Source organism: Somniosus microcephalus, unplaced genomic scaffold (assembly GCF_052327205.1).
Source record: "Somniosus microcephalus isolate GS21.2 unplaced genomic scaffold, FLI_Smic_1.0 unresolved_chr1, whole genome shotgun sequence".
In the NCBI taxonomy this organism is placed as follows: Eukaryota; Metazoa; Chordata; class Chondrichthyes; order Squaliformes; family Somniosidae; genus Somniosus; species Somniosus microcephalus.
This window is the reverse complement of record NW_028225179.1, coordinates 105,606,053-105,621,232: the sequence shown is the minus strand read 5'-3', so window position 1 is coordinate 105,621,232 and position 15,180 is coordinate 105,606,053. Positions and strand designations below refer to the sequence as shown.

At 46.9% G+C, this 15,180-nt stretch overlaps 1 protein-coding gene across 2 annotated transcripts in view; it reads left to right on the top strand.

The window, feature by feature from the left end:
• Positions 1-15,180, top strand: part of LOC147095683 (complement C4-like) — a 623,807-nt gene that overhangs the window by 75,933 nt on the left and 532,694 nt on the right. For both annotated transcript variants that reach the window (XM_085974724.1, XM_085974723.1), the window contains exons 12-15: positions 3,862-4,059; positions 4,944-5,138; positions 12,701-12,850; positions 14,156-14,282. In XM_085974724.1, the coding sequence (XP_085830850.1) occupies positions 3,862-4,059; positions 4,944-5,138; positions 12,701-12,850; positions 14,156-14,282 (670 nt within the window). The remainder of the gene's footprint in view (positions 1-3,861; positions 4,060-4,943; positions 5,139-12,700; positions 12,851-14,155; positions 14,283-15,180) is intronic.

The window sequence follows — 15,180 nt, the reverse complement described above, 5'->3', positions numbered from 1 at the left end:
CGAGGAACGACCTCAGTTGTGACACACTTTCCGGTGCTGGAGCCTTGACTACTGCCTCAATCTTTTCAGGGGACTTATGTAACCCCTCTTTATCAATCATGTGGCCACAATACAAGATCTGCTTCTGGAAAAACTCGCATTTGTGGTGATTAGCTCGGAGCCCATATTCCTTCAATCTAGTGAACACCTGCTCCAGGTTGGCGAGGTGATCACTGTCATTTTCGCCCGTGACCAGGATGTCATCCAAATAACACTGGGTCCCTGGAATCCCTTGCAGGACTTGTTCCATTGCCCTTTGCCAAATAGCCGGAGCTGATGCCACCCCGAACACCAGCCGGTTGTATTGGTAGAGACCTTTATGAGTGTTGATCGTGAGGTACTGTTTCGAGGCTTCTTCTACCTCCATTTGCAGGTACGCCTGGGCCAGATCAATCTTAGTGAAGCGTTTCCCTCCAGATAGCGAGGCGAAAATATCTTCAATCCGCGGAAGCGGATATTGTACAGTGTGAAGGACTGGGTTCACTGTCACCTTAAAGTCCCCACAGATGCAAACCTTCTTTGGTTCCCCTGGCGTATTACTCAACGACCTCTTCATTACAGGAACGATGGGTGTAGCCCACTCGCTCCAGTCCACTTTGGACAGTACTCCTGAACGTTCCAAACCTTCCAGCTCTGCTTCGACGGCTGGGCAGATCGCATAAGGTACCGGTCTGGCCTTAAAAAACTTTGGGCTTGCATTTTCCTCTATTTTGATCGTCGCTGTTATGCCTTTTAGTGTTCCGAGTCCCTGCTGGAACACTTCTTGTGCGTCAGTTAGCATTTTTGACAGTCGTCCAGGTGTGACGTCATCATCCTTTTTGGCATCCACAGTCAGTGCTTGTATGGAATGCCAATCTAGCTGTATCTTCCGGATCCATTCACATCCTAGTAGTGGTGGTCCTCCATCTGGCAATACATATAGGTCCATTTTTGGTGTTTCCTTACCGTTATATATAACGTTCACCCTTATTTTTCCTTTGGGGTAGACTTTTTGCCCTGTGTACGTCTTCAAGACAATCTTTGTATCTCTGAAGGGTATATGTGAGAATAGCCGCTTGTAGTCCCTTCGATTTATGACTGTTAGGGCTGATCCTGTGTCCAATTCCATTTTCACTTGCACTCCTGCTATCTTGAGCGTGACCCAGATAGTTTGGTGATCCTCCGTTTTGATCACATTATGTAGTTTCAGACAACCCAGCTCCTTGCTTCCGGAGTCTGTATCACTCTTCTGTTCGTCTGAACTACTCTCCGTCACCTTATGTACCTTCTTGTACTTCTCCTGTGGAGATTTCTTGCTGCTGGTTTTCTTTCCCGACCTGCAGACTCTTGCTATGTGTCCTAGTTTTCCACACTGTCTGCACACTTTGTCCTTGAACCAGCAATCATCATGGTCGTGTGTTGTTCTGCCGCAGCAATAGCACTTCACTGTTCCGTATGACATTTCATTTGTGCCATATTCTTGCGGTCTCCGTTGTATCTCTGCAGCGCCCCGTGCTGCTGCTTCATGTGATACTGCAATGCTGAAAGCCTTGTCCAGCGTAAGATCCTTTTCTGATAGAGGCCGTTTCTGGGTTCCTTCACTTTGAAGCCCACACACAAACTTGTCCCTTAAAGTATCTGCTAGTCCTGTTCCAAACTGGCAGTGTTTCGATAGCTTGCGCAGTTCCGTTAAATACTCAGCATTACTTTCATCTTTATGCTGGTTCCTTTTGTGAAACTTAAATCATTCTGCTATCAGCAGCGGTGTGGGGTTTAAGTGGTCCTGTAGGATTGACACTATGTTTTCAAAATCCTTTTCTACTGGCTTCTCTGGGGTTACTAGGTTTCGTAGTTAGCCATACGTTTTTGCACCCATTGAATTCAACAATACCAGCGCTTTCTTGTCATCTGGCACTTCATTCGCCTTGCAGTATACTTCTATGCGTTCGACATATGTCGTCCAATCTTCGACTTCATTGTCGAATGCTGTGATACTGCCACTCTTCGGCATTTTTGGGTGTGGTTAGACTGGCTTAAAATGGCGTCTCCCGCGCTTTCCTTTCTTCCCCGCTGCAGCTTAAAATGGCGTCTCCCGCGCTTTCCTTTCTTCCCCGCTGCGGCTTAAAATGGCGTCTCCTGCGCTGCTGCCAACGCCGCTCTCGGCGGTCCTCGTGGCAAATGGCGACGCCCTGTGGGTTTCGTGCACTGCTCCTGCGCTGCTGCCAATGCCACTCTCTGCGGTCCTCGTGGCAATGGCAGCGCCTCGCGGTTTCCTGCGCGCCTCTCTCCCCCGTTGACGCTGCTCGCCTCTTGAACACCAGCTGCGCTCTACTCTCTCTCGTCTCTCTCCCTGTTGACGCCGCTCGGTCCTGAACACCGGCTGCGCCCTGTGCGCTCTGCCCTCTCTCTCCCCCGTCGACGGTGCTCGGCCTTTTTCTGTGCCGCTCGGTCGGCTCTAGCCGCCCCTGTCCGGGAAGGGTCTGCGCAGTACCTGTTGCCAGCCCATTTCGCTGGACCACCGTGACTGGAAAGCCAAGCCTGGCTCTCGGCAGCCTCCTCTGCGATGCTCAAATCTCTGCTGGATGACTAGGCGGTTGCCCGTGGTCGACGCCCGTGCTTCTGGACTCGACCTCCTTCCATTGTTCTCCAGGAGCGAATCCCTGGGAGGTGATGCAGAGTTGCAGGTAGTTTCGAATCTGCCTCGTCGCCAATGTTATATCCGTGTATCTTAATGTTGTGTCCTTCAATAATCAGACAACAGACTGCAGGGAATGATCAACAGGTGTTTACTGAATCAGGGTTCAAACTGCAACTGACTGTACAGAGCACTACTCAGGGTTTATATACAGGTGTGGTCACTGCCGGTACTACAGGATACAGGAGCTGTAAAAAGTAGTTCTCCCCCTTAAAGGTATATACATTACACCCTTCATTGTACTACATGCCCGATATTCAGTTCCATTAAAACCAACAGAGCTGAATATGGGATGGGGCATTTAATGGGCGTGCATCTTTTCAGTGTACTTTTTTGGGTGCGAGCAATGAACAAATAAACTGTAACTTAACAAAAATACATTAAATGAAACTTAACAAATTAAATTGAAATTTGATTGGCCGGGGTGATGATGCACTCCAGTCCCGGCGGTGCCCACCGTTCGTGGAAAGTCACGAGCGTGCCGGCGGACACCGCGCGCTCCATCTCCAGTGCCACCCGGGCATGAACATGGCCGCGGAAGAGAGGCGGGCAGTCGGGCCGAATGACCCCCTTCGACTGCCCGCTGGCCTGGACCAGTTGATGGCCACTTTGGCCAGGCCCAGGAGCAGTCCTACGAGGAAGTCCCCCGACCTGCCTGCTCCCCTCTGCACCGGGTGACCAATGATCAGGAGCGTGGGACTGAAGTGCAGCCAAAAATCGAGGAGCAGCCCCTTCAAATAATGGAAGAGGGGCCGCAACCTCTCATATTCGATATATACATGGAACACGGACTCCTCCAGGCCGCAGAAAAGGCAGGCGTTGTAACGGGCGCGCAATGTGATCCTGCCTGTTTTACATCCCCGCTCGAGTCCAATTTCACCCTCTTTATTTTCTGACACCCAAGGACAATCGCTATGAAACGGCAGCAGATTAAATGGTTGGTAAGATTGTTACCGCTGAACTGTGCTTATTTCAGGGCATCATTTGGAGGCAGGATTTATCCATCTTTACCACCAATCCCCACTGTCTCAATCAATCAAGTTTCAATAATCTATCTACTCAGGAAAGACATGTCTTAGTTGGAGACATGTTCAACTGGGAACCGCCTCTTTCTGATGTTTGATATTTCCAATGTGTTGTTTGTTCAGGTGACGGCTGGAGATGGGAAACTTGGGAAAGAATTCCGTGAAGGAACGGTGACGGCTCAGATCCATCAGTCTCCCAGCAAGAGTTATCTCCACATCAGTGCACCACACACTGTCATGAAGGTGGGCCAAGACCTGAACATAGAATTCAGAGCTGTCACAGAGCCGGGCAGCGGCAGTATCGATTACTATTACTACATCGTAAGTAAAATCCTTCAAAGATCATTCCTTTGAATATTACTCATCGAATTGAAATGGTACTAAGGACCGGTCAACAGGTATCAATAACCAGTCCAAGAGATTTTTTGTGCAGTTGTGCTACGATGGGGGTGAAGTTCAGTGAAGCCTCTCTCACTCGTCTCCCTAATGTTCAATGGAAGAGTCGCGGAAACCTCGGAAAATCGCTTGCCCGTTTTCCCCTCCGGATTTCTGCGGCTCTTGCTCAGAAGTTACTGCTGTCCAGGGGGAGAACCCAGCTGAAACACACCTTCAAAGGTGGACCTCCTTCAGTGCCGCCTGACTCATATTATCCAGGAGCCCCTGGGATTCCGCAAATTGGCATTACTCTTGATGCCCCCACTGTGCACGAGGCCAACATAGCACCTGCAACTACGCTGTACCCCTGACTCTAGTCTGGTGGTACCACGTGATCACCAACTGCCGCAACCGACTGCGCTGGGCCAACAATGTCCGCAGTCCCTCATCCAAACCGATCCCGGCAGTCTGCCCATTGCTCCATTATAACCATCCGTTCCGATGAATAACCCCCAAAGGACACGGCAGCTGAAACCTCGAGGCCAATCAGTCCTGACCAAGTAAAGTATTCCAGCCACTTCCTCCTTGTTGCCGTTAGATGATTCAGCAACCACCACCCCCCCCCACCCCCCAGCCATATTCGGGTTATTTGGCACGAGATACAGCTGCACTAAGTTATGTTGCTAAATTGACTTCAATGGAACTGAATATTGGGTGGTGGGGGTGGGGAGAGAGGGTGGGAGCGTGCCACGGGCAGCTGATTCGATAGCGCCCGCTTTACTTTGGCACCGGACGAATTTCTACTCCGGTGCGTCTGTTTTTTTTCACAGCTCGTAAGCAAAGGCAGGGCGATCGCCGCCGATCGGATTCGCAAGACAGAGACTACAAAGTTTCGTCTTCAAGTGGTCCCGGACATGGTTCCTACATTTCGCCTTCTCACCTACTATTACATCCACGTAGGCGGGAGAACAGAAATTGTGGCAAACTCGGTGTGGATTGATGTGGAGGACCAATGCGAAGGACGGGTGAGCAAATGCAAACTATTTCTCACAAGGTTTGGTCACGGAAGACATTTTTTTTGTTTAGCAGGCCGTGTCACTTTAATTCTCCACCCCACTCCCACTCTGACCTCTCTGTCATTGGCCTCCTATACTGTTCCAATGAAGCTCGACGTAAGCTCGAGGAACATCACCTCCTCTCTCGATTAGGCACTTGACAGCCTTCCGAACTCAACACTGAGTTCAACAATTTCAGATCACAACCACCACTCCCATTTTCTCGGACAGCAGCTGTTGGTAATGATTCTGCTGTTGCCATTTACAGCTCCTCTAGACCCATCTTTTATTTCTTTACTTGTCCCATTACCATCTCCTTTGCCCTGCACCATCATCCCTTTAGTCATTTTGTGTCAGCTGTGGCTCAGTGAGTAGCACACTTGCCTCTGAGTCAGACGGTTGTGGGTTCAAGTCCCACTCCAGAGACTTGTGCACATAAAGCTAGGCTGACACTCCCAGTGCAGTGCTGAGGGAGCGCTGCACTGTCAGAGGTGCCGTCTTTCGGGTGAGATGCTAAACCGAGGGCCCGTCTGCTCTCTCAGATGGATGTAAAAGATCCCATGGTACTATTTCGAAGAAGAGCAGGGGTGTTATCCCCAGTATTATGGCCAATATTTATCCCTCAATCAACAAAACAGATTATCTGGTCATTATCACATTGCTGTTTGTGGGAGCTTGCTGTGCATAAATTGGCTGCCGCGTTTCCCACATTACAACAGTGACTACACTCCAAAAGTACTTCATTGGCTGTAAAGTGCTTTGGGACGTCCGGTGGTCATGAAAGGCGCTATAGAAATGCAAGTCTTTCTTTTTAATCTCTCCGGCCTTCCATCCTATCACAGACCTTCCCTTTTGTTCTTTCCTCCCCTCCCCCCCTCCCTGCCCCTGCACTTGTTTAAAAACCTGTTACATCTCCAACTTTTTCCAGTTCTGACGAAAGGTCACCGACCTGAGACGTTAACTCTGTTTCTCTCTCCACAAATGCTGCCTGACCTGCTGAGTATCTCCAGCATTTTCTGTTTTTATTTCAAATTTCCAGCATCGGCAATATTTTGCTTTTGTTTTAGTGACGATGATCACTGGTTCACCTGAAGGAACCTCACGCAAATTTTCGCTAATTGTATTTTTTTTAAACTTTCGACCGAAGACACCCGCTGACACAATTGATGGAGTTTGTCTCGATTTCGCAGCCACGATCTTTGTCTGGCACAACCTGGGAGCGAAATCGGAAAACCAAGGGTGTGCTGCTCATGATTTTCCGTCCAGTTTCTGTCCTGGGCACCTGAAGAAATTATGCTCTCTGGGGTAGAATTTCCACAGGGCTTCTGTCGGAATTTCAGCCACAGATCGGAAGTTGGGCAATTGCTTAATTCAACCCGCTGGCGGGTATTTGGCCTGACTGTCAGTCTGACAGCTACAACCTCTCTACCTTGACCTTTTACCTGCCATTGCACTGAAGTGTTCCCTTGCTCACTCTCCTGTCCAGTGGCAGCCATATGATGCAGCGTCTGGTCACCGCGAATTCCGCCCAGTCTGTTCACTACCTAGTGTCTGTCGGTGCTTCCTAAGATCAGCAATTGGATGCTTCAGTATAGCCACTGAAGGACAACCAGGACACTTGGGGAGCAATTTTAACCTAACCCGCTTTTCGGGATCGGGGGCAACCCTGGTTTTACACCACGCCCGACTTTACTCTACATTGAAGTCAGTGGAGAGTAATATTGGGCGGGGTGTAAAACTAGCATCCCACCCGAGCCCGTGGGATTCCCGCCCAGCGAGTTAGGTTCAAATTACCCACTTGTATTTAGCCTGAACTCTGTTGAGGCGAGTGTGCAGATCGTACTTGACTCAATTCAACTGTCTCACCCTTGCACCGAACCTTTCAAATGTTCTTCACCATTTCCTTTCGAAATTGCTTTATTTTAACTTTATTATCTTTCAAACATTTTCTCTTGGAAAAATAAAGTAACCAAGGAGCTTAAAGATGGGTGGAGCGATGGGTCGGACAATTGGTGCATCAATACATTTTGGGGCTTTAACAAGGGAAAGAAAATAGATCATCTGATTTCACTGGCCACTTGCACTAGATCGCCTGATTTCACTGGCCACTTGCACTAGATCGCCTGATTTCACTGGCCACTTGCACTGACCTTTGACCCTAATGTTTGCAGCACAGAAACAGGCCATTCAGCCCAACTGGTCTGTGCCAGCATTTATGCTCCACACCAGCCTCCTGCCACCCTGCTTCATCAACGTAAGTTTGCTAGAGCTGTTGGGGAGGGTTTAAACTAATTTGGTAGGGGGATGGGCACCAGGAAGGCAGAAACAAAGTTCACAAAGGATTGGGAGAGACAGATAGCACTAGAGTAAGCATTAGTAAGGTATTAAGTGGTGTTAGACTAAGAGAGAATACAAGAAGTTCAAAGAGAGGTTTACAGTGCATGTGTGTAAACGCACAAAGGTTGGTGAGCTGCAGGTGCAAATATCCACATGGGAATATGATGTCGTGGTGATAATGGAGACCTGGCTCAGAAAAGGGCAGGATTGGGTAGTAAATATTCCTGGATATAAGGTTTTCAGGAAAGATAGGGAAGGAAAGAAAGTAGGTGGTGTGGCAATATTGGTTAAGGAGAATTTTGCAGTGCTGGAGAGAAAGGATGTCCTAGATGGGGTCAAGGACAGAATCTATTTGGTTAGAGTTAATAAATAATAGAGGTGCTGTTACACCATTAGGTATTCTATAGGCCGCCAACTAGTGGGAAGGATATAGAGGAGCAAATTTTCAGGGAAATTACAGAGAGGTGCAAGAACTATAGAGTAGTGATAATCGGGGACTTCAACTATCCTAACAGAGACTGGGATAGCAATAGTGTAAAGGGCAGAGAGGGGAAGAATTATTGAAGTGTGTTCAGGAGAAATTTCTTGAGCAGTACGTTTCCAGCCCAACGAGGAAGGAGGCATTACTGGATCTGGTTCTGGGGAATGAGGTGGGCCAAGTGGAGCAAGTGTCAGTCAGGGAACATTTAGGAAACAGTGATCATAGTATCATAAGGTTTAGACTAGCTATGGAAAAGGACAGGGAGCAATCTAGAGTAAAAATACTTAACTGGAGGAAGGCCAATTTCAGTGGGTTGAGAATGGATCCGGCCCGGGTAAATTGGAATCAAAGATTGGCAGGCAAAACTGTGAATAAACAATGGGCTGTCTTTAAAGAGGAGATGGTTCGGGTACAGTTGAGGTACATTCACACGAGGGAGAAAGGTAGGGCAACCAAAGCCAGAGCTTCCTGGATGATGAAAGAGATAGAGGGTAAGATGAAGCAGAAAAAGAGTGCATATTCCAAAATTCAATAGACTCTGGAACAGTACCCATGGATTGGAGGGTAGCTAATGTTACCCCACTATTCAAAAAAGGTGGTAGAGTGAAAACGGGGAATTATAAGTCTGACATCGGTAGTGGGGAAAATGCGAGAGCCCATTATAAAAGATGTAATAGCAGAGCACTTGGAAAACAGTGACAGGATCGGACAAAGTCAACATGGATTTACAAAAGATAAATCGTGCTTGACTAATCTACTGGAATGTTTTGAGGATGTAACTGGTAGAATAGATAAGAGAGAACCAGTGGATGTGGTGTATTTGGACTTTCAAAAGGCTTTCGATAAGGTCCCGCATAAGATATTAGCATGTAAAGTTAAGGCACATGGGATTGGGGGCAAGGTACTGACTTGGATAAAGAACTGGTTGGCAGACAGGAAGCAAAGAGTTGGAATAAACGGCTCTTTTTCCGAGTGGCAGGCAGTGACTACTGGGGTACCGCAGGGATCGGTCCTAGAACCCCAGCTATTCACAATATATATAAATGATCTAGACGAGGGCACTAGATGTAATATCTCCAAGTTTGCAGACGACACAAAGCTGGGTGGGCATGTGTGCTCTGAGGAGGATGCAGATAAACTCCAGTATGATTTGGACAGGTTGGGTGATTGGGCAGAAGCATGGCAGATGCAGTATAATGTGGATAAATGCGACGTTATCCACTTTGGTGGCAAAAACAGGAAGGCAGATTATTATCTGAACGGCAATAGATTGGGAGAAGGGGAAATGCAATGAGACCTGGGTGTCCTTGTGCACCAGTCGCTGAAGGTAAGCATGCAGGTGCAGCAGGTGGTTAAGAAGGCAAATGGCCTTCGTAGCGAGAGGGTTCGAGTACAAGAACAAGGATGTCTTGCTGCAGTTGTACAGGGCCTTGGTGAGACCACACCTTGAGTATTGTGTGCAGTTTTGGTCACCTTATCTGAGGAAGGATGTTCTTGCCATGGAGGGAGTGCAGCGAAGATTCACCAGACTGATACCTGGGATGGCAGGAATGACGTATGCGGAGAGATTGTGTCGATTGGGCTTATACTCGCTGGAGTTTAGAAGAATGAGAGGGGATCTCATTGAAACTTATAAAATTCTAACAGGACTAGACAGACTGGATGCAGGAAGGATGTTCCCGATGGCCGGGGAGTCCAGAACCAGGGGTCACAGTCTAAGGATAAGGGGTAAGCCATTTAGGACAGAGATGAGGAGGAATTTCTTCATCCAGAGAGTGGTGAACCTGTGGAATTCTCTACCACAGAAGGCAGTAGAGGCCAATTCATTAAATATATTCAAGAAGGAGTTGGATATATTTCTTAAGGCTAAAGGGATCAAGGGATATGGGGAGAAAGCAGGGACAGGGTACTGAATTTGGATGATCAGCCATGATCTCATTGAATGGCGGAGCAGGCTCGAGGGGCCGAATGGCCTACTCCTGCTCCTATCTTCTATGTTTCTATGTTTCTATATGACAAATGTCAGGTTAAGAATACAAGTGAGAATCAGGCTGAATATAGAAAGTTCAGAGATGAAGTGAAAAAGACTGAGGAGCAAAGAGAGAGTATGAGAATAGATTGGCAGCTAACATAAGAGAATTCAAAAGTCTTCTATAAGCATATAAATATTAAATGGGTAGTAAGAGGAGGGATGGGCTGATTAGGGACCAAAAAGGAGACCTACGTATGGAGGCAGAGGGCATGGCTGAGGTCCTAAATGTAAACTTTGCATCTGTCTTCACCAAGGAAAAAGATGCTGCCAAAGTCATAGTGAAAGAGAAGGTAGTTGAGATACTGGATCAGGTAAAAATTGATAAAGAGGAGGTACTAGAAAGGCTGGCTGTACTTAAAATAGATAAGTCACCAGGACCAGATGGGATGCATCCCAGGATGCTGGGGGAAGTTAAGGTGGAAATCGCGGAGATACTGGCGATAATCTTCCAATCCTCCTTAGATACAGGAGATGTGCCAGAGGACTGGAGAATTGCAAATCACAGAATCACAGAATCACAGAAACCCCACAGTGCAGATAGAGGCCATTTCGGCCCATCGAGCCTGCACCGACACATATCCCACCCGATCCCCGTAACCCCTACACCAACACATATCCCACCCTATCCCCGTAACCCCACGTATTTAATCCCCCTAACACTAAGGGTCAATTTATCATAGCCAATCAACCTAACCCGCACATCTTTGGACTGTGGGAGGAAACCGGAGCACCCGGAGGAAACCCACGCAAACACGGGGAGAATGTGCAAACTCCACACAGACTCTTTTTCAAAAAAGGGTGTAAGGATAAATGCAGCAACTACAGGCCAGTCATTTTAACCTCAGTAGTGGGGAAGCATTTAGAAACAATAATCAGGAACAAAATTATCAATCACTTGGACAAGTGTGGATAAATTAAGGAAAGACAGCACGGATTTGTGAAAGGCAAATTGTGTTTAACTAACTTGATTGAGTTTTTTGATGAGGTAACGGAGATGGTTGATGAGGGTAATGTGGTTGATGTGGTGTACATAGACTTCCAAAAGACATTTGATAAAGTGCCAGATAATAGGCTTGCCAGCAAAGTCGAAGCCTATGGAATAAAAGGGAAAGTAGCAGCATGGATATGAAATTGACTAAGTGACAGGAAACAGAGAGTAGTGGTGAACGGTTCTTTACCGGACTGGAGGAAGGTACACAGTGGTGTTCCCCAGGGGCCGGTTCTAGGACCACTGCTTTTCTTGATATACATCAATGACTTGGACTTGGGTGTACAGGGCACACATTCAAAATGACACTAAACTTGGAAATATAGTGAACAGTGAGGAGGACAGTGATAGACTTCAAGAGGACTTAGACAGGCTGGTGGAATGGGCGGACAGAGAGACCTGTGGGTGTATACGCACATATCATTGAAGGTGGCAGGGCAAGTTGAGAAAGCGGTTAAAAAAGCATATGGGATCCTGGGTTTCATAAATAGAGGCACAGAGTACAAAAGCAAGGAAGTTGTGACGAACCTTTGTAAAACACTGGTTCGGCCTCAACTGGAGTATTTTGTCCAATTCTGGGTACCGCACTTTAGGAAGGATATGAAGGTCTTAGAGAGGGTACAGAAAAGATTTACAAGAATGGTTCCAGGGATGAGGGACTCAGTTATGTGGATAGACTGGAGAAGCTGGGGTTGTTCTCAGAGCAAAGAAGATTGAGAGGAGATTTGATAGAGGTGTTCAAAATCATGAGGGGTCTGGACAGAGTAGATAGAGAGAAACTGTTCCCATTGGCGGAAGGGTCGAGAACCAGAGGACACAGATTTAAGGTGATTGGCAGAAGAACCAAAGGCGACATGAGGAAAACTTTTTAACGCAGCGAGTGGTTAGGATCTGGAATACACTGCCTGAAAGGGTGGTGGAGGCAGATTCAATCATAGCTTTCAAAACGGAATTAGATAAGTACCTGAAGGAAAAAAATTAGCAGGGCTACGGTGAAAGGGCGGGGGAATGGGACTAGCGGAAGTGCTCTTGCAGAGAGCCAGCATGGGTTTGACGGGCCTCCTTATGGGCTGTAACCATTCTGTGATTCTATTCCTTTCTCCCTGATGTGCTTGTCTGGCTTTCCCTTTAATATGCTATTCTATGCTATTCACATTAACCACTCCCTGTGGTAGCGAGTTCCACATCCTAATCACTCTCTGGGTAAAGACGTTTCCCCTGAAATCCCTACTGGATTTATTAGATCTTATTAGATCTATTGGATCTTATAATTATGGTCCCTAGTGTTGTTGTCACCCGCAAGTGGAAACATGTTCTATATTTTCTCTACGTCTACCCTATCAAACCCTTTCATAATTTTAAAGATCTCTATCAGGTCACACCTCAGCCTTTTCTTTTCTAGAGGAAAGAGCCTCAGCCTGTTCAATCTTTCCTGCTAAGTATAATCTCTTAGTTCTAGTATCATCCTTGTAAATCCTTTTTGCACCTTCTCCAGTGCCTCTACATCCTTTTTGTAAACATAGTTCCAGTATGACAATTCAGTAATAGGTGGTCACGATGTATGTTTTTACTCAAGCTAGTTTGCCGAGCCAGGTGATGGCTAATCTGTTTGCCAACCGCATTGCGATTCTTACGCTGTCTGTCCTGCTGGTAATACATTATCTCGGCAATTGTTTGCCGATTTACTATTACAGATTGAAATAAAGGACCATGATTCAACCTATCAACCAGGAGGTGCGTTTGACCTGCAATTCTCCACCAACGATGCAGCTAACGTGTCCTTTGTCATTGTCGATTCCGCAGTGTACATCCTGAACAACAAGAACAAACTCACACCCAGGAAGGTAATATGCTTAGACTTTGTGTTTCGATCAGTTGAAAAGCCGACAGTTCTTTCCAGGACATTTCCTCTCTTCAGTATATCTAGTGACATTCCAAATCCATTATTTTGGAATCCACTTTAGATTTGACTAGAAACACAAAGCAGAGAAAGATTTCTCCAGTACGTTTGCCATGTCACTACAAACAGCAATCGGATGAATGCTATCCTGCAATGCTGTTTCTTTTGAGGGCCGATTTGATGGTTTGACAGCACTTTGCAAAGCGATGGGGCATCTTGAAGGTGTGAGCCATGGCTCAGTGGGTAGCACACTCGCCTCTGAGTCAGAAGGGTTGTGGGTACAAGTCCCACTCCAGGGACTTGAGCACAGAAAGCTAGGCTGACACTCCCAGTGCAGTGCTGAGGGAACATAAGAAATAAAAGCAGGAATAGGCCGCTTGGCCCCTCGAGCGGGAGTGCTGCACTCTCCGAGGTGCCGTCTTTCGGATGCTCTCTCAGGTGGAAGTAAAAGATCCCATGGCACTACTTTGAAGAAGAGCAAGTCCTGGCCAATATTTATCCTTCAACAAACATAACAAAAACAGATTATCTGGTCATTATCACATTGCTGTTTGTGGGAGCTTGCTGTGTGCAAATTAGCTGCTGCGTTTCACACATTACAACAGTGACTACACTTCAAAAGTACTTCATTGGCTCTAAAATGTTTTGAGACAACCGGTGGTCATGAAAGGTGCGATATAAATGCAAGTCTTTCTTTCACTCCAGAGACTTGAGTACATAATCCAGGCTGACACTCCTAGTGCAGTACTGAGGGAGTCCTGCACTGTCTGAGATGCTGTCTATCAGATGATCGTGAAACGGAGGGCCTGTCTGCCCTCTCATGTTGACCTAAAAGATCCCATAGCAGTTCTCAAAGAACGTCCTGCTAATATTTGTCCCAAAACCAACATCACGAAAACAGATTATCCAGTCGTTTTCACATTGCCGCTTGTGGGAGCTTGCTGTGCGCAAATAGGCTGCTGCATTTCCTACATCACAGCAGTGACTACACGTCAAAAGTATCCTGAGGTTGTGAAAGGCGCTACATAAATGCAAGTTCTTTCTGGCTTTTCTTAATTTTATGAGCTGCCCAACACATTGATCCGCTCTGTGTTAAGATCTTTTCTTCAAAGCTGCAATAATGCAGCAGGACTAAAACATAGAAAAATAGGAGCAGGAGGCGGCCATTTGGCCCTTCGAGCCTGCTCCGCATCTGATTTATGAACATCTGGGGTGTGTTTTACTGTTCCATTTTTTACTCTGTAAATAGGTATTCGAAGCGATGAACTCTCACGATCTGGGATGTTTCTATGGAGGTGGAGCTGACAGTGTTGGTGTTTTTAAGGATGCTGGACTGAGTTTCATCTCCAATGCGGTTGTATCATCAGTTAGACGTGGTAAACATGCACAATATACACATCATAGATGGAGTGATAGAGAGTGATAGATAGATAGAGAGAGAGACAGTGATAGGTAGATAGTGAGATAGAGAGATAGAGTGATGTACAATGACAGACAGATAGACAGACACTAATGTCAGACGAACAGACAGACAGATAGATAGATGGATTTTTTTTTATTCGTCCATGGGATGTGGGCATCTCTGGCAAGGCCAGCATTTATTGCCCATCCCTAGTTGCCCTTGAGAAGGTGGTGGTGAGCCGCCTTCTTGAACCGCTGCAGTCCGTGTGGTGAAGGTACTCCCACAGTGCTGTTAGGGAGGGAGTTCCTGGGTTTTGACCCAGCGACGATGAAGGAACGGCGATATATTTCCAAGTCAGGATGGTGTGTGACTTGGAGGGGAACTTGGAGGTGGTGGTGTTCCCATGCGCCTGCTGCCCTTGTCCTTCCAGGTGGAAGAGGTCGCAGGTTTGGGAGATGCTGCTGAAGAAACCTTGGCGAGTTGCTGCAGTGCATCTTGTAGATGCATCTTGCGTCTTGACAACAGACAGACAGAGAGGCTGACAGACAATGACAGACAGATACCAATGACAGACGGGCAATGACAGATGGACAATGACAGACTGACAATGACAGACGGGCAATGACAGTCTGACAATGACAGACAGACAATGATAGACAGATACTAATGACAGATGGACAATGACAGACGGGCAATGACAGACAAATAGATGGATAATGACAGATAGACAAAGACAGACAGATAGATGGATAATGACAGATAGACAATGATAGACAGATACAAATGACAGATGGACAGTGACAGACTGACAATGACAGACAAATAGATGGATAATGACAGACGGACAATGACAGACTGATAGATGGATAATG